At 45.5% G+C, this 26,451-nt stretch overlaps 1 protein-coding gene across 3 annotated transcripts; it reads left to right on the top strand.

Moving 5' to 3' along the window:
- The first annotated feature begins 470 nt into the window (after nt 1-470).
- Nucleotides 471-26,169, top strand: SUMO3 (small ubiquitin like modifier 3). 3 transcript variants are annotated; one of them, XM_085648639.1, is made up of 4 exons: nt 471-727; nt 16,676-16,804; nt 24,997-25,068; nt 25,463-26,169. In XM_085648639.1, the coding sequence occupies exons 1-4, from the start codon at nt 707-709 to the stop codon at nt 25,523-25,525; spliced, it is 285 nt and encodes a 94-aa protein (XP_085504765.1). In that variant the 5' UTR covers nt 471-706; the 3' UTR covers nt 25,526-26,169. The 3 variants fall into 3 exon arrangements, with proteins under 3 accessions (XP_085504765.1, XP_085504764.1, XP_085504763.1); XM_085648638.1 differs by lacking the exon at nt 471-727 and adding an exon at nt 925-1,127; XM_085648637.1 differs by lacking the exon at nt 471-727 and adding an exon at nt 1,527-1,625.
- Nucleotides 26,170-26,451: the final 282 nt, after the last annotated feature.

Here is a 26,451-nt window from a genome sequence, read left to right on the forward strand (position 1 = left end):
TTGTAATTGGTGCCAGTCCACCCTGTTACGCAATTTTTGTGACTGCTAGAACGTATAATTTACTCCAATGCTCTTGGATTATTTAAATGTACCTACAGCTTTGGAAAATGTAATTGTATACCTTAAATAATAAGCGCTCTAGCCCCTTTGGGCCAAGTCCGCGCTGTATAAAAATGCATACATTATAGATTCCGTTTTTCTCGGTACTCCCTACATTAAAACAGAATAGTTTTACGTCAGCAAGTTGTTCTGGAATATCATTCACAACCTTTAATCATTGCATCACTATTACATAAGACGTCGCCTCCCCACTGTAAAGTAAAGGGCTGAGAATACTTGGAGGCAAGCAAACAAATTTTCCCACGCGCTGTACGGAAAAAAATAGGCGTGGCCAACCCTGCCTGACTCTGGAATGGCAGAGGGTTGCCATTTTATAACCTGCGACATCGTTTTCTAAAACGAAGCGCGCTCCTTTTAGGAGTGTGTGCACGCGCTCCGTGAACGCGCATTACAGCACGTGCCCTCGTGCAGCCCAATAACGGTAATAAGTTTCGTTGAGGGGGGTATGAAAGCGCGTGCACGAGGGTGCGGGGGATCGAGGGAAACGGCGCGGCCGCAGGAGTCGGACTGACGCTAAGCAGTAAACCTTTTTATAAAACACTCCACAATCACCAAGTTCACATCCCACCCGGTATCACCAGGCGCAATGTCTGAAGAGAAACCGAAGGTGAGCCTATCCTTTCGTGCTCTAGAGGTTATCATACAACGAGTAGCACACCTAGTCCGCCAAGGTTGGTGACGCATTTTGTTCTTGTCCCGGGTACAGTTAACGTTTTCACATCACTCCGAGCGCAAGCGGGCCACGGTGCCGTCTGCGGGGAGGAGGCGGGGGGCTAAATTCGATCCTTACACTCGCGCGGGAACACGGGGGCGGTGCTGAAGGGCAGCAGAGGTGTCACAGTTGCGCGCATACTCCATAGGCCGCGCGCGCTGAATCCTACTGTGTATCCAGGAGGTTGTCTCCCGTGGGCTTCCGTCCGCGTGTTGTACTGCCCGCCTACTCTCCTCCCTTCCTGCGCGCCTTTTCCCTGTCTACCCCGGCGATGCGCGAGGAGGAAACCATGCAGGTGAGCGCAACTTTGAGCTGCGGTTACAGTGGCGCAAGTGATTCGTAGCTTTTAGTTTGGTACAGTGCCTTGGTTGGAGGAGGGAAATAATCTTACGTGCAGTTTACTTCCGGGTGGGGCAAATGTTTATGATTTCCGCGAACTTCGCTCACTCACCCATCCATGTCTTTGTGTAAATTGCCCCATGTATCCGCGTACCGAGGCCGAGCCCACATTTGATGTTTAATCTTGGTTATAGACCCATTCCACTAACGGAGTTTCTTCCCTACAAGAAGACTACCTGCAGGAAGCTTTCAAGACAGAAAAGCAAAAAAAAGCATCACGGCCTGCACTTTAGTGTTTTCCTCTAAAACTCTAGTAACCCCGTTCACAGAGCAGTAGTATGTGGAGGTTTAGTTCATGCTTTCTAGCAGTGGAAGAGTTTGGCGCAAACCTTGGCACATGGTAGAAGAGTGCAACTACATAATCTTGAGTAATGCCAGTATAAGCAAATTTCAGGTGCGCCCTGGTATTATTATAATTGCTTCTTTCACTTGGCCGTGGTAAAAACATAAAGCATTGAAATGAACACTACCTATGTTCATCTCTATCTTAACACGAACAGATCTAACAAACATTAAATTCACTGTTCAGTGAGGCACCTGCATCAGTTGTGTGTAGTACAGCCGGTCTATCGCTCCCACCCAGACTTTTTGCTTTCCCTTCTCTCTGTTCTCGCTCTTTACTCTCCTTTCTCTCACTCTTGTCTGTCCTCTTCTCACCCACCTTACTTTCATAATAGGCTCTCACACTTCTGTCTGCCTTTTCTCCATTGCTTTTTCTTCTCTTCCTTTCAATCTCTTTTCACCTGTTCTTTTCCAATTTGGTTCACTCGCCTTAGTAGTGTTTTCTTATACCTGTCCAACCTTCTCTCTCTTCCTTCTGTGCTCTTCTTTCGCGGTCTACTTTTGTTTCTCTCCATCTTTTCTGTGTCCATGCCACTTTTTGATTTGGCTTTCTCACCCCTTCATCTCACAGTATTGTATGCCAAACCACTATTATACTGAACCAATAAAAGTTTGCCACCACCACTAGACGTGCTGATTCGGGATCCTTTCAACACACCAACCACGCCATTTTCTCCAAGCTGATTTGTAGACCCTAGTAGTCCTCGGAGACCATGATCCCGTGATGAGATCCTCAGCCTCCTTTGATAGGCCAAACATCTGCCAAACTCTCCTGAAATCAGCCAAGCTATAAGCCTCAACTGACCTGACACTATCAACTCGTATACGTTCACTTGCACATCCAAAATTACCTCTGAAGTTCGGCAACATGACTGGGTCCTCCCATCAACAAACTCATCACATCTGGGAACCACACCTATGCTTTCCAAAATGGTGTTACCGGGACCAACTCCACCTTTTCCCTCCTGACTTTAGTCAACACTCTCTGAATCCTAGAGAACGGAGAAAATGCATAATTCCTCCCCACCTTCCACTCCTGAAGGAAAGCATTTATCCCCTTTGCTTCCGGATCCGGCCTCCAGCTGTAAAATTCCATCAGCTGAGTATTCAGGCTGTCCGCAAACAGATCCACCTGCGGAGGACCCCACCTCTGCTGCAACCTCTGGAAAACTCCCTTGTTCAACCTCCAATTACTCACATCCTTGAGATACCTTGAATACCAATCCACTTCTACTTTACTCAATCCTGGTATATACTGAGCCTGAACCATAATCTCCTTCTCCAAACAAAACCTCCAAAATTCCTTTGCTAACTCCGCTAGGCCCCTCAACCGAGGACCCCCCCAGTTTGTTCACATAACGCACCGCCGACAAGTTGTCCATTTTTAACAGAATACAACATTTCACCTGCAAACAACCCTGCCAGTAGCTCCAAACAATTTATGTGCAGCTCTCTTTCTTCCTTGGACCACTGTCAACAAGGTACTACGCCTTGCTCCCCTACAGTGCAAACTCGCATCCGACTCAATCTCTATCTCTGGAACCTCTCCAAATATAGCTCTTTCATTCCAGGCTTCCAGACTCGTCAACCACCAATCCAACTCTTCCTGAGTTTCCTGATTCAACCTCACTTTCTGTGAATATTTTGCCCCCTGCCTCAAATGAAAAGCTTTCAACCTCTGCAATGCCCTGTAATGAAGGGGAGCAGGAAATATTGCTTGAATCGACGCTGATAACAGACCTAACAAACGAGCCAACTTCCTCAAAGTAATCTACTTTGCATTCTTCACTCTCGTCACCTCTTTACGAACTTTCTTCACTTTCTCCATAGGTAACTTCAACACACATTCCAATGTCTGTATCTGAAAACCTAAAAACTTCATCACTTGCTTGGGCGCCACACATGACTTCTCCCTGTTCACTACAAAACCCAGATCCTCCAGAACTTTTATTTCAAATTCCGTTTGCTCCCTTGCCAAACTCCTCTCTTCGGCCATAATTGAAATATCGTCCAGATAAACAATTAAACAAATCCCCCCTGGACCTCAGCCATGCCATTAGTAGCCTCATCACCTTGGTAAAACACCACAGAGCTGATGTCAAACCGAATGGGAGACTTTTGTATCTCCATCGCACTCCCTTCCACCTGAACTGAAGGTAGTCCATTTGCTCCTCGCACATCGGAATGGTCAGATAAGTGTCCTTCAAACCTAACCGGATCAACCAATCCCCTTCCCTCAGCAAATCCCGCAACAAATGAATTCCTTCCATCTTGAAATGATTGTAACATACCCAATCGTTCAACTCTCTTAGGTTTATTACAGGCCTCATACCTTTTTTCCTTCTTCTTTACTTAAAACAAATTGCTTATGAAACAACCTATAATCCTCCTTGCAGGCTCTATTGCCCCTTTTGTTTCCAAAGCCTCTACTTCTTTCGTTACCAGATCTTCAAACTCCTTTGAAACCCGTAAAATAGTGGGAGTCCTCTCCTGTATTGGCGTCTGTATAAAATCTATTCAATAACCTGCCACTGTTTCCAAAACCCAAGTATCCTGAGTTATTTCTTTCCATCTTAAAACAAAGTGGGCTAGTCTGCCTCCCAATTTTACTTGGATAGAAATAGGGTCTGGTAAACAACTTACCTAAGGCACTCCTTGTTCTTCTCTCTGTCCGCATGCCTCTCGACCTTGCCCTCTGTCTCTGTGGGGAGAAACTACCCTGCTCCATTCGTGCATAACCATAGTTTGCTCCATAGTTCGCTCCATAGGGTTTAAATCCGCTACCAAAGGAACACCTGGTAATCCCCTGTGCACGGCCGGGCAATTGACCCCGCATACTTCCGGCCATTCCAAAAACCCTACGGATATCCTTCTGTGCCTTCTGAAGAGTGTTAAAGGTACCCACATACCATGCCATGTCCTTTATAAATTCATCACCGAAGAGCAAACCCTCGCTTTGCTCCCCCAGTTCATTGCTAGCCAAATCCGCTAGCTTAGGATCAATTTTAATAAGCATTTCCAATGCATTAGGTCTTGCAATTGCGAGATTTTGAGCTATTGGCATTGTAATTGACAATGCCTTTTATTTGTGTTTAAAAAAACCTACAATAATAAAAGGCATTGTCATTCACAATACCGATAGGTCAAAGTTTATAAAATGCGAGACCTGTTCTATTGCAAATGCTTGTTTTCAGGCGCCCCATAAAGCATTTTCACGCTAATAGAGGCCACGCCCCTTTGTTTGGATTAGGAGCGTCTAAAGAAAGGTCAGCTTCTGCTGTTAAAGGAAGGGTCGCTGTGATCTGTACTGGGAATATTTTCCAAGCTATGGAGTTGCAGAAATGTTTTGCAAATACAAAAAAAAAATCTGATTGAAATGCATGTAACTTTTCTGGTTACTTATTTTAGATTCTAAAATGTGCTTTTGGGTACAAAAACATTACATGGATTGGGGGAGGGGGGGTTGGTTGAAGGTGATCTAATGTCATGTAAGTGTCAGTAAAAACATGGGACACCGCATAGTGTCAACTATATTTAAAGATGTACTCCCTGAAAAAACATTAAAACAATTCACTACCAAACCCCCTATTAAAAAATTTCACCAAAACTAGACAAAAAAGAAAGCTGTTGAACTAAGATTGTTCCTCTTCAGTGTCCTGGTCTTATGGCATTGTCATTTGTGATATTTCCATAGACAGAGTGACCCAGACATCTCTCAGCGATGTTATAAACACCACATACTCCCCGTGTCCTGTCTGAATTATACACAACTATTCAGGCCCTCTACACAAAATATTTTAATTTGATCACTTTTGTCTTAGTTGTTGTTAATTAACCTATTCACAGAAAGAAAGCTTAGTGAATCACTAATCTATTTTCTGCAAGTAAGTGGTCTTTCTCCTGAGAACAAGTAACAAAGCAGAAGGATATTTACCTAGAGAAAATGTGCCACCGAATTATATCCAGAACTTCAAGTTAAATTCACAGATAAGGCACGAATAGGCCACAACTACCCATCAAAAAGCGTGGCATTTGAAACATGAGCTAATTACCATCTGGCACAAGGTTAGCCAACTCAAACACACAAAGCTTCTTTGCAAGGCCCATGAGCAATGGTAGTGCTATGCTACTCAGCCACTAAAAGTGTAACAGCTCTACTGAGAGGGACAAGTACTCTCCACTAAAGTAAGGCAGTCTTGCACAAAGTGTTGGTTTTGTGTGGATGAACATTCAGCAGGCACCCTGAGAAGTGCTGGTACTGTCCCATTAAACGTAGATTGGGCCTGTTGTACTAAAAATAACGCCGTTCTAAAGGTTGAGCAAACTTGCCTTGAAGTACTCCTAAAACCACATCACGTGTATGTGGCACTCCTCACGCCTGGTCTGTGGTGTTGCATGCATGTTGCACTCCTTGCTCCTGATCTGTGGTGTTGCTATATACATGTGCATGTCGAACTCCTTGCGCCAGGTCTTTTGTGTTGCATGCTAGGCGTGCAGCAGCTGAGGGGTTGTGGAGCCCGTGCCGGCGGCCGATATTCCCGCCTTTTACCTATTGTGTCTGCGCAGGCGCAGTGCACCGACCCTGGAGCAGGAGGGGGCGGGATTCAGGCGCACGCGAGCCTTTGGCTGGGAGGGAAGGGGAGGCCTGTGATTGGATCCTTCAAACAGGGAGAGCGGAGTTCAGTCAGAGAGTCCCGGAGAGGAAGAGACATGGAAGAGAGAGACTGCAATACCAATGAGGGACCGAGAAGGGAGAAGGACAGTGAGGAGTAGAGTAGGGAGGACAGTGATGGACAGAGGAGAGAAAAGAAGGGCAGTGTGGGACAGAACAAGGACAGTGAGGAATAGAAGAGGGAGAAGGAAAGTGAGGGACAGAGAACAAGACAGTGAGGGACAGAGGAGGGAGAGGAATGACGGTGAAGGACAGAGGAGAAAAGCAGTGAGGGACAGAGGAGGGAGAAGGACAGTGAGGGACAGAGGAGGGAGAAGGACAGAGGAGAGATGAGGGCAATGAGAAACATAACGGGGACAGAGGAGGGAAAACAAGGACAGTGAGAGACAGAGGAGAGAGAAGTTGGTCAGTGAGGGACAGAGGAGGTAAAAGGACAGTGAGGGACAGAGGAGGGAGAAGAGAGAAAGTGAAGGAGAGAGGAGGACAGTGAGGAACTGAGGAGACGAAGGACAGTGAGGGACAGAGGAGGGAGAATGACAGTGTAGGGTAGAGGATGGAGAAGGACAGTGAGGGACAGAGGAGGGAGAAGGGCACTCCTCCTGCCTGGTCTGTGGTATTACATGCATGTTGCACTCCTCGCGCCTGGTCTTTTCTGTTGCATGCTACACATGCAGGGCGCGTGCAGCAGCTGAGGGGCTGTGGAGCCCGTGCCGGCGGCTGCTCTTCCCACCTTTTACCTCTTGTGTCTGCGCAGGTGCAGTGCCCCGAGCCTGGAGCAGGAGGAGACAGGGCGGGATTCAGACGCACGTGATTGGTTGGCTGGGAGGGCAGGGGAGGCCTGTGATTGAACTTCCCTCTCCCTGTTTTAAGGATGCAGTCGGAGAGTTCCGGAAAGGAAGAGACATGGAAGAGAGAGACTGCAAAACCAATGAGGGACAGAGGAGGGAAAAGCAGGACAGTGAGGGGCAGAGGAGGGAGAAGGACAGTGAGGGACAGGGGAGAGCGAGAAGGACAGTGAGGGACAGAACAAGACGGTGAGAGACCGAGGAGGGCGAAGAATGACAGTGAGGGACAGGAGAAGGGCAGTAAGGGACAGAGAACAAGGACAGGGAGAGACAGAGGAGGGAGAAGGACAGTGAGGGACAGAGGAGAGTGAGGAGGATGACAGTGAGGGACAGAGGAGGGAAACCAAGGACCGTGAGTGACAGAGGAGAGAGAAGGAGGTCAGTGAGGGACAGAGGTGGGTGAAGGACAGTGAGGGACAGAGGAGGTAAAAGGACAGCGAGGGACAGAGGAGAAGGACAGTGAGGGACAGAGGAGGGAGAACAAGGACAGTGAGGGACAGAGGAGAAGGACAGTGAGGTACAGATGAGGGAGAAGCGGGACAGTGAGGGAGGGAGAAGGACAGTGAGGGACAGTGAAGGGTAGGGGACAGTGAAGGGTAGAGGACAGTGAAGGGTAGAGGACAGTGAAGGGTAGAGGAGAGAGAAGGGTAGTGTGGGACAGAGAACCAGGACAGTGAGGAATAGAAGAAGGAGAATGACAGTGAGGGACAGAGGAGGGAGAAGAATGACCGGGATAGAGAAGGGCAGTGAGGGACAGAGGACGGAGAACAAGGACAGTGAGGGACAGAGGACGGAGAACAAGGACAGAGAACGACAGTGAGGGACAGGAGGGAGAAGTAGGTCAGCGAGGGACAGAGAACAAGGACAGTGAAGGACAGAGGAGGGAGAATGACAGTGAGGGACAGAGGAGGGAGAATGACAGTGAGGGACAGAGGGGGGAGAATGACAGTGAGGGACAGAGGAGAGAGCAGGACAGTGAGGGACAGAGAAGTACAGTGAGGGACAGAGGAGGGAGGACAGTTTGGGACAGAGGAGGGAGGACAGAGAAGGGTAGAGGAGGGAGAAGGATAGTAAAGGGTAGAGGAGGGAGAAGGACAGTGAGGGACAGAGGAGAAGGATAGTGAGGGAAAGAGGACAGTGCGGAACAGAGTTGGACAGTGAGGAGCAGAGTGAGGGAGAAGGACAGTGAGGGACCGAGGATGGAGAAGGACAGTGAGGGGCAGAGGAGGGAAGGAGGACAGTGAGGGGCAGAGGAGGACAGTGGGGGCAGAGGAGGGAAGGAGGACAGTGAGGAACAGCGTGAGGTAGAAGATGGACAGTGAGGGGTAGAGAGAGGTGACCGGTTGTCCTTGGGGGGGAGGAGGGGAAGGGGGGCTGCCGGGGCCCTCTGGAGGAGCGGAGGTCCTGAACCCCACAGATCACTCACCCCACCCAAAAGAGGGCAGAGCTCCCAGAGTAAGAGGTCAAGAGGCCCGTGTGGTAAAAATAAGGGCCTGTGTGATGAGGGCGGGGCAACCCCAGCCCCACAGGCTGAAGGGCGGTGGGGGGTGCTCCTGCCCCTCTGGTGTAAGGCCAGCTGATGACGTGTGGTAAAAGCTGGCAGAGGCCCTGTGTGGTAAAGTCCAGAGTGTAGAAACAGTAAAGCCTGTGTGTCACGGGTGCCCTGGCCACAGAGACCCTCCTGAAGGAAGCGCCATGGACGGAGTCGTTGGAGCTCAGCACTTCTACCTTCACCCTGTGTTTGTGCCCGTTCATATCCCCGGCCCTTAGACCCTATTATAACCTGCTGCCCTGCTGGCTGTGGAAGGAAGTGTTTTATTCCCCACTCTCTGCACTCTGGGATACATGCTTTTCGCTAAGGATGGAGTTTCCGGTGGTAAAAGACCCCAGGGGCACCTCTGTGTGGTAAAGTCACCGGCTTAAGATCCTGCATCACCAGTGGATCTGAAACGACCCTGTGGTAAAAGGTGCAAGTATCATGTGGAGGGTGCAGCACCCCCTACTGTAAAAAACCCAAAATAATCCAAATATGATGTGGTAAAATATCTTGGTGCTGCACCCCCTACTGTAAAGGATGTAAATATCATGTGGTAAATGTGGCGGTGCTTCACCCCCTGCTGTAAAGGATGCAAATATGTGGTAAAATGTGGTGGTTGCCGCACGCCCTGCTGTAAAGGATGCAAATATCATGTGGTAAACCATGGCGGGTGCCCCCTCTCCCCCTGTGCGGTAATAGACCGCGTTTAATGCAGTCCCCCCCCCCCCCCCCCCTTGAAGATGGCCGCCCATGGTCCACGCCTGTGGCTGCTGCCCTCCTTTGTAAACTTGGTGATTCTCTGTGGAGATGTTTCTGCACGGGATGCTCAGCGTGCACTCTCATGGCTTGCTATCGTCTGGGAAAGTGATATGCGGCAAACGTAGGCAAACATTTGTGGGAACGTTTTATGGCAAACTAAGAGAACCATTTGTCACGCTCAGTGGGAGCTTTAGGGGCCAGACTGCTTTAACCCCTTCAGCGCGGCGCGGATTTCCGCGCCACGCTGAAGGTTCCGTGCGCGGGCGGGGCCGTGACGGAGCAGTTCCGTCATGCGCACAGCGCGACCGTCGCGCATGACGGAACCGCTCCGTCACAAGCACGGAAAGGGTTAAAAAAACCGCACACCTCTGTGCAATTAAAAAAAACTGCCCATAAAACACACAGATGCAGGGAAGACTTAGGATAGATCTCCGACAACGCAGCCCCCATGGATGCCCTGAGACCATATAGTGCAGGCAGCCTCAGTCCCCTCTGTCACTGGACGAAAAGGCTTGGCACCGTTTAATTAATTCACTCAATAAGCAGCGCTGGCCACTGGGGAGGGCTCTCTCAGAGTACCCTCAGCCCTGGCTGGGAGCCAGAGACGAAGCTGAGGAAAACTTCACATGGTGCGTTCTCCAAAGGACATGTCCAGCTTGGGCGAGTTAACTGTTAATGGATCTGCTGAATGCTGATGCCTCGAATGCATCACCTGACCAACTTGAACTCTGAATTCCAGATGAGTCATGGTTGGTTATTTGTGTACTTTGTAAAAATATTCTAACCGTGCAAACTGCAAAGAGTATGTTGAACAGACGTTCTTAGGGAATATGTTCGTGCTGTAGAAAAAACAAGCATCGATCGCTTATCTTTATGGTGCTGTGTTTCTAATTAGAAACACATGGCCTCATAAAGCTAAGAAAGTGCTTTGCGACAGGCCACCGTTTAGCATAAACGGTGACGCCACCCAATGGAAATGAGGGACGGGGCTTCAAGCCCTCTTCTCAAACTCTTTGACAATAAATCTCGCCGAGGTGAGCAGCGCTTTGCGCTGCAACGTCACGCGAGACCAAAAAAGGATACTTTTCCTTTTTTTCACACACAGTGCTGCATTAGAGTTCCCCAGAAGGCAAATCTACCTCTGTACCCACTGACGTAACTCAACTTCTTCCACTCCTGTGTTATTAGAGTGCGCCTCTTCACATAAATCAGAAATCTTAGTAAGAGGACCCAGCACATCCAACAGCCTATCTTGGCATCCTTTGAGCCCTTTATCCAGACCCCTTCTTGGATCTTTGCCTGATTTATTCAGAAAAGCCATTCTTTTCAGATCCAATTCTGGTGTATACACCACTTTATTGTCCAAACTAGGCCTTGGGCACTCTGATCTCAACCTGGTTCTCACCTCTTTTGGAATCTCTCTTCTTATCCAATCTCTGACATCTTTTATCACATGCTCCGCAGGAGTCCACTGAGGAGACAGAGGGCGCTGAATCAAGAGAGAATCAAACATCTCCTCTCCCTGTGGGTCCACAAATTCGCCTATCTCAATTGTAATTTCCTTCTCAACCACCTTTCTCTTTTTGTGTAGAACTTCCTCTACATCCGAATCCTTTACTTGTATTGCACGTCAACTCTACATCACCACTTGTAGAGGACGAATCAGAATCCACAACAGTTTCCCTTTTCGCGCCTTTATAGCGCTTCCTTTTGCCTTCATAGCATTTTCTTTTTTAACCTTGCGTTCATTCTCATTTCCCTTTCTTTTTCTTTCCACATGCTTTCTTTTGTTTGACCAGATATTCCTGCGACGACCTCCACCGCCTCTGTTGTCCAGAAATTGTCATCCTCCCCTGACCTCTTTCTTGAGTCTCTCTTCAACATACTTTTCTCCACACTACTCTCAATTTTCTTATCTAGAGATGCTGACATTTCTCCAGACATCTTCTGCATATAAAGTTTCATCCTCTCCTCAAAGCCTGTTTCTGTACCATCTTGTCAAATTTAAATAAAATCTTCCTCATAAAGTAAACCCTTGACACAAAACACCTCACAAACGTATTCTTTTTACACTTCTACAACCCCCTATTAACACACCTGTTATCTTCTCCCTACCTCACGATTATTTCCAAAGTTCTTTACTACAAGAATGCTCACGGCATAACTAACATCCGCCACCTAAACTCCTGACCGAAGTCTGTCAGAAATTGACTTGCGTTCTGACACTCTGCGTTAATTTGTACTTATTCGTATTGTAATAGATAGTCCTATTCCCAAAGATGGCCGCCGTACGTTGTGTAAGTACGGTGGCCTCTAATTCTTTTTCATATATTCTCCTTCGCGCTCCTCGAAACAGAAGACGCGAGGGAAAACAGATACGCTCGAGCGCAGCTTTAAAACAATCCCGCTCAAGCGCTGTGACGGAACAAACCAGCCTCGCGCTTAGTTCGACCACACGCTTTGAATATGCTATGCTTAAATCATCACCACCCCAGCGGTAATATATTTATATTATTAAATTTAAATATTCCTCCATAACGCCAGCAAATTAATAGTTTTGAATCGGCTTAATAACACGCCTTGATAACCATACGTTCTCAAAATTCCCTAAATAAAAAACTGTCAAATTATTTTCGTTGGTATTTAAAGGTAATTCTAATATTAGCAAGAGCAGTCCCTTATTCTCTCAATCATCAAATACACTTCACGGAAACACATCAACTCCTAACCAAAACTTACTCTCTTCCAAACATACCACATTTATATTAGAAGTAAGATATGAATGGACTTATCTATGCTTGGGCAGCAACAAAAATGGCAAATGGCTGCCTGTTCTATGAATATATACATGTTTTACGTTCTAGAGTTTATTAATGTTCTAATTCTACTGTTTGTTGCTGCTGTGTTTGAGGAGCAATAAAGGTATACTGCAAATAATATTGGCCTCCGGGCCTTGCCATAACATTGGGTTTGTATAGAGCTTACTACTCCGCTCAAAAGATGGAACAATTGAAAGTTTTAGGTCAAGTGAGTTGTATGTGTAGTTTTACAATATGGTGTGAGGGGACCATTTGGCGTAACATGCAATCTTAGGGTGTAAAACTGTATAAGCAAATTTATATCTCCAGTATAACACCCTGATATGGAATCACTATTAGCAGGGAGTTAAAAGAACATTAACTTCCAAGTATTACACAATCAAAATGTTCTTTCAGAATGCGTTAGGTACTTCAAAGTTATCATTAGACTGGCATTATCATATAATTCTCACAAATTATAAAATTATAGAAGTTTAAGAACATATCAAAACAAATCATTTAGATTGCGAACTAGATAACGTTTTTTGTTGTGTTCTGCTGCTTCTTCAGAGCTATATTCCAATTTCTCATCCAACTCTGTTCTGAAATCTCAAGTAAGTATTCTCAGAACACCCATTTCTAAGATTGCTTCCTGGACCTTAACATCTTCCTTGTCACACCCATAATCCTCTTATTTACTGTGTACATGATTTATTATCAAGAATTTCCTGTTCCATCTGCTTAATTTAGCCCCAACTACTTGTGAATACGTACAGCACGCCACCGCACCCAAGTCTAGATGTACTAATAGTGATGCATCACCGCATACTGACCACATCTGATTGTTAGATAGGACCTGATTGACACAGAACAGATCAATGTATCGGCATTCTGTCTGTGACACATCCTCTCTTGCGCCTGCATCCAGTTCAAACTTGGTCTGGTTTTGTAATGCTTTGATGTCAATGTTTTTTGATTTCCCCATTGGAGCGTTACTAGTGAAATACTACATTTTGGCAGGCCTGTGTTTTTTAGGGAATCACAGTCAGGAGAGTTTGAGTCGCAGCAGGGCCAAGGTTCAGGAGCGGCTCGTGCAGGTAAGAGTGGTAGAATATGCTGGGGTGGGGGCTCGACAGACATGGGCAAATTATTTATTCCCTCCTCGTCGTCTGTCGAGTCCCCGCCGCACCACTCTTACCTGCCCGGGCCGGTCCTGCCAAGGTTGTTTATGTGGTACAAACCGTTTGAGCTTATTCAAGAAGCCTCAGTTTGGAAAGATGTAGAAGGAAACTAGTGAGAAAATAACTCTACATGTGTGATAGTATTTTTGATAGACACTAGCATTAGTCAAGCTGTCTCTTCGCCACATCTATTGATTTCTTTTTGGACGAAAATGTCCCATGCATTGTATATTGAAATGTATCCGTTCCCTGAGTAGCCGATTGCATGCGTAAACCGAATTAAACTTTTGACCCTGGTATTCTCTTAGTGTGTGTGCACAGAGGCCTAGACCTGTCCCTGCCAATGCGAGGTCCAGTGGCACACCAAGCATTCCCCCAGAGTGGACAGAGGACTACTGTCCCAGTCTTGGGTTTAGCACATTAGGCAGTGGTGGAAGCATACATTGCATAGGGATCTCATATAGTTGACCAGGCCTTTTTTAGGTCTCGGCTCGAAGGCTGCGCTTGCGCAGTCTCGATCCGAGATTTAATGACTTGGAGAAGAGGGGCTTGAACACGCCCCTCTTCTCCCCTGTTCTCCATTGGCTGGCCTCTTGAATGCTGGCCAGCCATTGGAGAAGAGGTCTGTCACTCTGAACAGGCCCCGTCCTTTTCGGATTCGGGGGCGTGTTTTTTTCAAGAAGTCTAATTATCTCCTCCAGCCAATGGCAAGAGGAGAGTAAAGGAAAACACGCCCCCGAATCTGCCGCTGCCTTTCTCCGAGGCATTTCTGGCTGACCTCGGAGAAAGGCGGTGGTGTCGGGATTAGCGGAGCCCGTAGAGCCACTGCTGACACATTGCCGATCTGTGTTACTTCGCTTCACCTGCAAGAAAATACCAATCACCCAGTTTAAAAAACATATCATTAATAAAACACTCTATGGCGTTTCAATTTCTAAAGCAGTCGAGGTGGTAGATTGTTACTCCATAAAAGCATATTTTTACAGCTTTTTATTCGACCTCCAACTGGATGTTTCCTGAAGCAAAATCGTATACGCATAGTGTACAAGTATGCAGTAGTAAATGCAGTTCCCACTGTTCCTTATCGTTTTGTGGCTGCTTAGGAGTAAATACCAACAATTTTCGGGTGTAAATGGATGGTTCCAGCTTAAAATGACATTGTTAATTGGGTCTCTGTCTGTTTCAGAAGAATGGATTCCGGTCAAGGATGAATGAGCACGGTTCCCTTTTGTCCAAAACTCAAAGGTGCTTCAGATACCTCTTTTTAAAGGCAGCGCTAGATTTTCTGTACAAAAACATGGCGAATTAATATTGATTAGCGTGAGAAGGGCTTGGAAACGTCAATAATAAGAGCATTTTGAATTGAGAGTATGAAAACGCAACGAATAGTTTAACGAACAATTGTTTAATGCTTTTAAAAACATCTTCGCCTGTCGGATTCTTGCATCTCAGCAGTCTATATACCCAGTATGTGATAAGTTTATATACGCAACACTAGCTGAAAATAGGGTGTCGCAGATTGGTGACGTTGATTTTGTTATTTTGACCTCTGTAGCCATTCGCCAGCAGAGAGATTGTATCGGCGTTCTTGATCAACACGGTTCTTGTAATGCTCGATTGGTCTTTCTTTTATGTCTATCATTTGACAAATTGTAGGGAAGCTGTCAAGGAGAACATCAATCAAAGAACTCAAAGCCAATTAGCGCCCAGGCATAATTCTTCGTCGCCTACGAAGGATGTCTTGTATTATGTTCCATGAAGGACTAAATAACATAAACTTTCGAGTTTAGCGCGAAACCCAGGCTCACTCGGCGTTTACCCTGCGAATAGCAAAAAAGAGAAACAGTAAAAAAAAAAAAAAGCATTTACAACGCAACGGTCTTGGCATTGTTAAAGTTAGAGCTATTGGCATTGCTCATGACAATGCAGTTTCTTTAAATGTTTTAAAAACAAACAAAAATAATGTCATGAGCAATGCCAATAGCTCTAACTTTACCAATGCCGAGACCATTGCATTGTAAATGCTTGTTATTCGTGTCAGTAAGTGAGTGGCTTACTGGTCTGCTTGGGTAAAGTTCCACTATTCTGCGGAAACCCAGAACTGCACGCTTACCTCCTGTGTAAATGTGGATTGCATGTGTGGGTACAAGTGTAGCACGTGTGGTCATAGGACTGTTAGTGGGACCAGATTACTGAAATTGTTGGATCTACTATGCATGCCCAAGGTTGTAGCATTATTTAACAAACATTGGTTCCTGTGGACTGATATGGTAATATTTGGTAATTATCTGCACAATCGCAATACAAGGGTTAGTCGATATCCGAAACTGGAAACTACAAAATAGTGACAATTGTGACATGAAAAGAGGTTTCCAAAATAAGGTAAAGACGACCATGAAATAATGATTAATAGAGACAGACTCCTTATACAACCATAGGAGCTGTTGAATGGTTCGCTTTAAAAGATTGTCGACGGCGTTTCCACCCCTGTGACGATAGGGGGTCTCTTAAGGGCCTAATGATGAGGGGACATCTATGAATGAGAGAAGAGAAATATGGAAGGCGTAAGTGTGAGTATTTGAAACAACTAATAAGAAGTATGGATAGCACTAGAAGAGGCCTGTCCCTAGTCGGTAATTTGTCAGCGTGACAAAGGTGCACCACAGGACCGTGATAAAAAGGGAAGGGTTACTCACATGGGACCCAGCTGGGCACTGTGTGTATGAAAGAAAAAAGGAACACTATAATCTCTGTTAATGTATGTCTGTTGTGCAAATAACGTTTGCGTGGAGAAACACCCCAGTGAGGAGAGCTGACAAGGAGAAATCCGCGGTCCTTTAGTAAAATAAGGTGTGATACACTAGTAGATTACAGCAGTGTGTGAAAGTAAAATCTGAAATAAAGTGAAAGTGTGTAAGTATGATGTGCCAATAAGGGAGTATGGCGAGGCACATGTGGAAACGACTGTAGAACGTGTGGTCAAGGACTGTTAGTGAGACCAGATTACTGAAACTGTTTGATCTATTATGCATGCCACAGGTTGTAGCATGGCACAAGATGGGGGGAGAAAACAACTTTATATCTTGGTGCATTGCCCCGATTTACGCTTCAAGGCACAGAGACATGGTGATTTGCACAAAGACATTTCCTTTGTAATGAATTGTTTTAAACACAGTTTTTTTGTGAGAAGCTTAATTTATAAATTAGACGAAACAATAAGACTGCTATATACGGAGATCCTGTGCAGGTTAGTCTTACCATCGCTAGGTCTTAGTGGCATGTTTTAAATGATTTCCTTTTTGTGTTTCAGGAAGGAGTGAAAACTGAGAATGACCACATTAACCTTAAGGTAGCAGGCCAGGATGGATCAGTGGTCCAGTTTAAAATTAAGCGCTACACACCTCTAAATAAACTAATGAAAGCCTACTGTGATCGACAGGTAATATTCAACACTAAGTTTGGAGTTACTTGATAAATAGATATTTTAACCCAAAGTTGTTTTTTTAACATAAACCTCATGCAGGGTTGTTTGGGCTGCAAGGGAGGTGCTGTGTGCATTCATTCATTTTCACTTGAAGGTATGTGCCTTTCATCTTAGTCTGGGTTCGCAGGGAGAAACCAATGTAGAAAATATAATTTGTGTTGTCTGCAGCTAATCTTCAGAGAGTGTCACTGTAAGGTTAGTAGTATGTTTTTGCCTTTGCTCATGAGCACATTTTGTAAAACTTTAATTTAATTATAATTGCACCTTCTCGTTTATTGAAAGTTTTGGGCCTTCACATGTTTATTTATATACATTTTCTAGTTTTAGATTTGAAGGAAGAGTTCTCGTTAGGACTTAGAGCAGGAACTGCTATACTAAGCTCCCCACCCCAAACAGATGCAGTTGACAGTTTAAATCTAAATTTGGTATCTGGACGTTTTCCAGACCTGCCTTAAAGAATTCACCACCATTTTTATCTTACAAGAAATGGAGGTGCTTCAGTAGTTGCAGGGCTTCACCCTGAGCATAGCCCGAGTTCCCCTCTGACCCTTTCCCAAAATGCTGATGTCCTTGTTGCACACCCTGTGATTGACATTAGCAGTGCTAAGCTTTCAACACAGGAACTGGGAACCCATTTTGGTTCCTTGTCAGGGGTGGACAATTTACCATAGTCGTTGTGAATTTTTTTAGATTTCAAGTCCCAATTTCTTGGAGCTTTTTCTCTTCAATTTAGGAAGCTGTCTTTTTTTGTACAGTTGTGATAATTTTTCATGGTATAAAGAAACCAAAGGGTTTTGTGATGTAGTTGGAAGGCCAGTTCTTCATACAGTTGAATGTAGAGCATAGGAGGTAAACTCTCTAGTTTGTGTGGGCCTTATTTTGCAGCCAGAGCCTGATAACTCACACCAGGGCTCCAACTTTCATCCAAATGTGTCAAATTAGCTGGATTTTTTCCAGCACACAGACCCAACATTTCATAAGTCATCACATTTTATCAGCATTCAGACTACATTCTGTGGCATGATCACTTAGCTCGTGCATACACTGGCACTCCACGATGCTACATTACCCCATACTCTTACACACAGAGCAAACATGCCACATCACACCACTACACGTGCCTCTAAGCATATAATGCAAATGAGATCTTAATTTAGCATGATGGCTGATTACTACTTTGTTTGGCTTGAGATTACTCCGTGTACAACATTGTTTCCAGGGGGAAAAGGAGTGTGTTTTGACAAGGTGACACAAAACCAGCTTGTTTACCGAGTTTTACATCGTTAGACTAGCATGTTTAACACTATTGATACAATTTAACATTCTTAAAGTGAACAACATTATAGAGAAGGTGTCAGTAGTGTAAGTGGACCTGAATGTGAAGCTCTTCTTTGCTCTATTAAACTTTTAACTGACAGCTGACCATGTAAAAACTATTTTATCCTGTACATGGAACTTTAATAATGTTTTTTGACTGTACCCTACAGGCATGATCTTGATCTAAAGGGAGGCCAAGTATGCCAGTTCTTTCTGGTAGCATGCACAACAGTGTTCTTGTTGCCATTCTCATTTTCCTTACTGAATTTGCACAATAATCTAGTAAAAGGTATTTTATTTAATATTGCTTGTAGTAAAGCTTCTATGAGATCTAGGGCCCTTGATATGAGAGCTAGCTGTGACCTGTTAAACCAGTTCTACCTTTTATGTGCCGCCAATTTTAAAGGCTAAAGCTCCATTCTAAATTGTGCCTTCAAGAAACCATTGTCCAATTCACAAAATAAAGTCTGTATATATTTATATCTACCTGTCTTTGAGTACTGTTTAAATTGTCCCTTAATTTGCTTGATCCATGAACACACTCTGCTTGTGCTGGATCTTCCAGTTCTGTAAAGAAACATGGTCAATAGTAGGGTTAGTTTTTTCTCTTTGTTCCTTTAATAAAAACACGTTTCATTTGGATACTGTTGAAGACTGAAGTAACCATTCTGGTAATCCTCTATAAAATTAAAAGACAAATGAAGCCGTGCCACTATGCCTAGCCCTTCTCATACACCAGTCGAGTTTCATGAAGTTTTACTGTCTAAGCTTTGCCCATAGTAGAGTCAGTTGATTTTAATCTTCCCGAGCAGTAAGGTGGCTGTCAATACAGCTTATTTTTTTGCCATGTGTTTCACTGAAAAGTTTAAACTGCTCGTTTATTTTTTTTTTTCATTTTTTTGTGGTGTCGCATATCCTAGGGCATCCTCATAATAGCAAATCATTTTAGGAAGGTTTGATCTATTTTCCTCTGCTGTTCAGGGAGGACTGCTCATAAGTGGACCTGCTTCCTGAGTGACTATATGCCTGATGTCTTTAACAGAAACGTCTCCTTTTGTGGGAAGTCCAGACAGGCCAAATGTTTCATGGTCTGATTTCGGTACATGGCATTAGTCAGTAAATAACTTCTATTGATTATCGTGCACTCTGTATTCCTCTTAAATTACTCCAGTTTAAAACACATGCGTACATCTATAGGTGTGTATGTTGTCTGACCTACACATACTTAACTTATAATGCTGCCAAAGATATAGATACTTTGGACCCCAAGAGTACTGCAAAAGAATATATCAAACAAAATAAACAACCATATTCATAGCTTTCACGCGATATGGAACTTTATCCTCTTTATATCTTAAACCATGAAAACATGTTATTCTTTTCTAATACAAAGACCACTCCTGTAGTCTACAACATTTCTGTTGATATTCTGATTACTGGAAATATCACATTACTTCATATAATCAAACATGAATTCCTGTGATTACAATCATTATAAGATGGAATTTGGCCAATGCATTTCGAGATGCTCCCCCCTTCTTCAGGGGATGATAATTGTAACAAATAAAAACAGACATAAACAAACAAAATGACAAGTAGCTCCAGTGCCTACATAACAAACAGCTTTTAGATGTTTCGTAATATAGCTCCCTTTGTGTTATTTGTTATAGAGCGGAATGAGGAGTTGTAGAAAATAGAAATAGGGGGTAACCATGCAAAAAAGTTTAATTCAAGAGTGTCCACTCTACCAATAAACAGACTCGAGAATGCTCGTATTTCTCAGGAAGAGAGCTTCCAAAGAAACAAATTCCTATATTTATTTAAAGCTAAACCTTGCTCTGTGTACAAAGAAAGATGTGCATTTAAAAACAACCCTGTTTTCATGCTATAATTGCACCCAGTGATTTATGATTACAAAGTCTCACTTAGTTTCAAAACTTACTGTCGCCTTGTGAGAAGCTGACCTGGTATATGATGTCCATTAATTATAGGGGGCACCTTGCACCAGTTCAGACAACCCTTATGGTGACTTAAGAGGTCTCAGACAACCGTAGAAAGCTATCCAAGTGGTAGCTGTGGAGAGCAGCCTTCAGACTTAGTCTTTAAGGAGTGTAAAGCAGCTTGTTTTACTAGAATACAATCTTATAGTATATATATTAAATGAAAAGGAACCACACAAAGTATGTATAAAAATTTCTATTTATTATAGAACACTCTAGTACGTTACAGTATCTCTTACACAGAGATAGACACAAAGCACACAATACTTTAGCAAAGAAATCACAGTAAATAGCACTAATACACAGTGGGCCCCAAGGGGAGACAAAACCATATTCTAAGAAAGAGGTATACGAACCACGACTCGAGTCAGGACAATGTTGAGAGGATGTAGAATTGCTGGGGACCCAAAGAGCCACCGAAGGTAAGTAGATAGGGACCCCACGAGAGCGTGTGCAGTGTAAGAACACGACCGCTTGCTCAGTACAAGTCTGTGCAAGTCGGTTGGAATTTTAAGGATTAGGGACCCTTCCCAGTGGACTCTGAAGAAACCCAGTGGAAGACAGAAGGTTGGAGAGCCCCCCCACCTGTGGATACTGTGGTATCCAAGTTACCTAGCCAAGGGGAGCCGGGTCATAGGTGTGAAGTGGTGTCGGAAACCGCTGTTGGGCCCAATGGAGGACTCCAGGAAAGTGCTGCTGCTGGAAAATGAGAAAGTGTCCATAGGAATCCAAACATGGATTCTGGAAGAAGAGCACCTGAAAGCAGAGGGGACAGTGTCTGTCACCCAGGAATGATCAGGAGACTTGGAAGACGGATGCCCTCCGATGTCTGGTGCTTCAGATAAGTTGACAGTGACCTTCACTCTGCAGCTGCGAGGACCAGGCGACGCTGTGGATGACCAGGGCCCGGATATGAGCTGTCCCACGAAGGATGTTGAGTGCTGAGGGGTCGGTGTCCAGCGGAAGCACCAACAAGCCTTGGCAAAAGCAACCCACACAAGAAGTCAAGAAGGTGCACGGTTGGGACCAGCAAGGTCGAGGAGACTCACCACAAGCAGGGGAGTCGGGGCAGTCCCGAGCAATCAGGGGAGCGCAAGGAAAATAAAGATGACCCTCAATTGTCCGGCGACAAGACGCCGGACAGCCGCGCTGCCCACAAAGACGCCATCCGCACCCACCACCACCTCATCAGGACCGCCAAAAGGACCTCCTTCACAGACCACCTTGACAACAACGCACACAACAGCAAGGAGCTCTTCACCATCGTGAAAGAACTCTCCAACCCGAGCGCCAACGACATCCCACCATCGCAAGCCCTGTGCGATTCCCTCGCCACCTTCTTCCACTGGAAAATTACCGACATTCAAGACAGTTTCAAACCCCGGACGACCCCTGCAGACCTCGCCGCACCGGACCCACCGCCCAAGACACCCTGACAACCTGGGCCAGCGTGAGCATCGAGGACACAATCAAGACCATGGGCACAATCCACTCCGGATCCCTGTCCGACCCTCTCCCACACCACATCTTCAACAAAGCCAACAATTTCATCGCAACTCACTTGCACAAAATCATCAACCTCTCCTTCGAGACCGCCACCTTCCCTGAGAACTGGAAGCACGCAGAGATCAACGCCCTACTGAAGAAACCCAAGGCGGATCCGAGCGAACGCAAAGAACTTCCGACCCATCTCCCTGCTTCCGTTCCCAGCAAAGGTCATCGAGAAGATAGTTAACACCCACCTCACCCGTCACCTCGAAGACAACAACATCCTGAACCCCTCTCAATCAGGATTCCGCAGCAACCACAGCACCGAGACCGTCCTCATCGCCGCCACAGACATCAGGATCCTTCTAGACAACGGCGAGACGGCGGCCCTCATCCTCCTGGATCTCTCCGCCGCCTTCGACACAGTCTGCCACCGCACACTACTCGCACGACTACAAGACGCAGGGATCCGGGAGAAGGCCTTGGACTGGACCACCTCCTTCCTCTCCGGCAGAACTCAGAGAGTCCGCCTCCCCCGTTCCAGTCCGAGGCCTCCGAGATCATCTGCGGCGTCCCACAAGGATCTTCCCTCAGCCCAACGCTGTTCAACGTCTACATTGCACCACTAGCACGCATCGCCCGACAGCACGACACGCAGCTGATCCTCTCCCTCACCAAGGACCCTCTCACCGCCAAATCCAACCTCCACCAAGGAATGAAGGCAGTCGCCGACTGGATGAAGGAAAGCTGAACTCAGACAAGACGGAGATACACATCCTCTGGTCCTACCCCTCAGTATGGGACGACTCATGGTGGCCCGCATCATAGGGGACCCCGGCCCCCACCGACCACGCACGCAACCTGGGAGTCATCCTCGACTCATAACTCACCATGACCAAACAAGTCAACGCAGTCTCCTCCACCTGCTTCAACACCCTCCGCAAGATCTACAGATGGATCCCGACAAACACGAGGAAAATAGTCACCCAGGCCCTAGTCAGCAGCAGACTCGACTACGGAAACGCCTTCTGCCGGAGCCTCGTCCAAGCTCATCAACAGACTACAGAGAATCCAGAACGCCTCTGCACACCTGATCCTCGATGTCTCGCGCCGCGACCACATCACTTCCCCCCCCCCCCCCCCCCCCCCCCCTCACCTGAGGAACCTGCACTGGCTCCCCGTCGACAGGAGAGTCTTCTTCAAGCTCCTGATCCACGCACACAAGGCACTCCACAAGACCGGACCAGCCTATCTCAACAGTCGACAATCCTTCTACGTACCAAACGGGAAACTCTTCTCTGCTGACCACGCCCTGGCCACGGTCCCACGCATCCATAGAACCACTTCCGGAGGCAGGTCCTTCTCCCACGCGCAGCCAAGACCTGGAACACCCTCCCCCCTCTACCTACGACAAACCGAAGACCTGCTGACTTTCAGGAGACAACTCAAGACCTGGCTCTTCGACAAGCAGTGCGCTTTACAAATTAAATGATTGATTGAATTGGACCCACAGGCCGGAGACACCGGGATCACGAGAAGACCTCGAGCAGCTCACCAAAAGGAGCAGGCCACGGTGCCCACGAGGTGGTGTGGCTGAAGATCTTGGTGCAAGAAGTTGCCGGAGGTTGGGACTACTTGGAGCCCAATGCACTTGTTGCAGAGTTGCCAACAAGCATATGCACTTGCAAAAGTACGCGGTGCACAGGGGTTCGGTTAATGCAGCACCCACAAGGGATTCTGACCTCAGACTTGGTGAGAGGGCAGCTCGGACCTCGGGAGACGTAGATAACCACCACCTGTGTTGATCCCTTCGGAGTCCTCAGGAGCTTGGGATCAGTGGACTGGTCAGCAGTGTTGAGGTGCCTGCGAATGCAGGGAAATGACTCCTTCACTTCAAGGCAAATTATCTTTAAGTGTCTTGGATGCTCCACAGGTCCTGCACGGATCCTATATGGTGCACAGGCACAGACGATGCATCAGACTGAAAGGGAGACGAAGTCAGGCCCCAACGAAGTCCAGAGCGCCCAGACGGTAGAAGTGCAGTGGTTTCAGTACTGAATCTTGTCCACGACAAATCTAGGGACATACACCCAGGTAAGCCCTTAAGTACCCTAAGGAAAGGGTTGGGAAGATTCAGGGGGGAGGTCTCTGCCATGTCTGTAGTCAAGTTTTGCGCCTGATCTGGAGCCAACAGATCCCAGGACTGGTTTGAACTGGACTATGCACAGGGACACCAAATTTGCCCCTCAGGCAGACCTTCAGGCGCTGGCAAGCGCACACACCCAGCCCTAATACACTAAAATCTGTCTGGGAGATAGTTATACCTGCCTGTGACAGGATGCCAATTGTTCTGCCTTCCCCTGCTCGAGCTTGGCTCAGCAGCAGGAGGGCAGAAATGTGTCTCTGGTCGGCAACAACCATTTTGTGCTGTCCGAGACTAGAAGGCTGCTACCGTTAACACAGAGCTGGAGGGCTCTTCCAGTGCTTCGAATCATACCTCCCACACTGTTCACGGTGTGGGGGTATGGTTCCAACACGTTTGATACCAAACCTGATAGGATTAGTTTCAGACGTTTTTTAGATGGCCATTGTGCGGTCACGCAATGTCCCTCTATATAGTATATGGCTGCTTCACTGACAACCCGGGAGAATGGATTCCGTAGGCTGCAGGGGTGTCTTGCTTGTGCAGGGGCACCCTCTCTTTAGAACCAATCACCCTGCCCTCAGGAGAGTAAAGGTCTGCGAGAGACAAGTGACTTATAGGTTTTAAGTGCAGTGACCTGTAGATAAAGTAAACCTATATCTTTCATAAGTGGTGACTATTTTGTTTGATATAACCTTTTGCAGTGCTATCAGGGTCCGAAGTATCAATATCTTTGGCGGTATTGTAAAATTAGTCAGTAAATACCATAATGCGGGCTCAAAAGACAGGAAGTTGTTTCTCTTTCGATGAAATTGGAAAAGGTAAAGCACATACCTAGATCCTCTTCCCACAATAAAAGGACCTGTGAATATGATCGATTTTACTACATTTGCATAAGTGTCAAATACCCTGCTTCGACCCGTAGAAGTAATTGCTTTAGTAAGTGCCTTGTTTTATGTCTTTTCAGTTCCATTTTCTTAGCATATTTATAGTTGGAAGTTTATTCTGATAACAAGTTTATTTCAGCTTGCTGTCTTGAACAAAAACATAGAGCGAAGACTGATTTAATTGTATTGTGCAAGAAGAAAGTTACAAGCACAGTTGAGATACAACCTTGGAAACGCTTTTGTGCCATAGTAAATGTTTGTAAGTCAGCTGCTACACCTGTTACATTATTCACATTTAATGTGTCTTTTCAGGGCTTGTCGATGAGGCAGATTAGATTCCGATTTGATGGTCAGCCGATTAATGAAACCGATACACCTGCACAGGTACAAAGACACTTTAAAAAAATCAAGATTTGAGTTTTATGTGCTATCTTGCACAGTCAAGTTAAAATATTTCTCAAGTTCTAGTGGTGCTACTGTGTATACCATTTTGCATTTGTTTACTTCACAACCTTCTGGCTTGATCGTTTGATGTTGTAGTATCCCTTAGCCCCTTTTCCAACCACCCCATCGTTCTCTGAAGTGTAAGATTCGCAAGCGTGATAAATGTTTAATAGATAAAGTAGTACATGTTGTGCTTGGCATCTAACGACGATAATCTGATATTTAATCTCTCCACTCATTTATTCGCTGTAGTTTAACTGGGATCAGCCTTTACAATGCTGGGACGTAATTTATTTATACTACTTAACTGGTATTTTTTTCTTTTACTTTACAGCTGGAAATGGAAGATGAAGATACTATTGATGTCTTTCAACAGCAGACTGGTGGAGTTTGTTAATCATTTCCTCTTTAAGAGTGGACTCAACTTTATCTATTGCGCACTTACTCTTCTGTCCTTGATTTTGCTATTAAATAGTAAAACAAAAATGCTGATCATACAGAATATTTCTGAAACTTTAGAGGACTATACCAAAATTTTTGATCACATTCGCATACAGTTTTCATTTGCACATTATAGGGATTAGTTGACACCATAAACCATACCATTTGGAATTCTTTTCTATTGCCAAAACAAAGGTTATTTCTCAGCCATCATATATATTTTAACTTGTGGTCCAATTATCTCCGTTGTTTTTGAACAGGTGCCCCTCCTTCCCGTTCCCCAGCCTGTAGCTCATCAAACTCCTTTCTGCCCACTACCGGGGTCTTCTAATAATCTCAATAACTACATATGTTCCTGCTGTATTGGGTTTAAAGATCTTTCCACCAGTTCGGGAGGGAATGCCTGTGGAGGGGTGTAATGCTTGTCGGTTTTAGTACCTGTTGTGAATATGGTTTGATTATTGAAAATATGCTAAACTTGTAGGCTATGTTGACTATATATACAGATTACAATACTAAGAAAAGAAGTGTAAGTATTGCTGTGCTTGAATGTGCTGTCACAATCTAGTAAAATAAAATGCAATGTACATTTTAAAAGTTTTTTTGTCTCCAGAGGTTTGTGTGTAAAATGTGATTTAGTCAGTTTTCTTCTGAAGGACATCCAGTTTGACATACTTCGTGAGCACCAGATGTGTATCACAGGTGACAGGAGCATAAGTGAGCCAATAAACAAAGGGGGGCCCCCAAAATGAAATATAAAGGTAGAGACTATGGGGAGGAAACCAGTTCAGTGCAAAGAGAAATAAACTCTACCCTTTATATGAAAGAAGTACACAGTATCAATAAATATTTTTGGATGCAAGCTAGAGACACTCAAGAGGA

This window comes from Triturus cristatus, chromosome 3_2 (genome assembly GCF_964204655.1).
Source record: "Triturus cristatus chromosome 3_2, aTriCri1.1, whole genome shotgun sequence".
In the NCBI taxonomy this organism is placed as follows: Eukaryota; Metazoa; Chordata; class Amphibia; order Caudata; family Salamandridae; genus Triturus; species Triturus cristatus.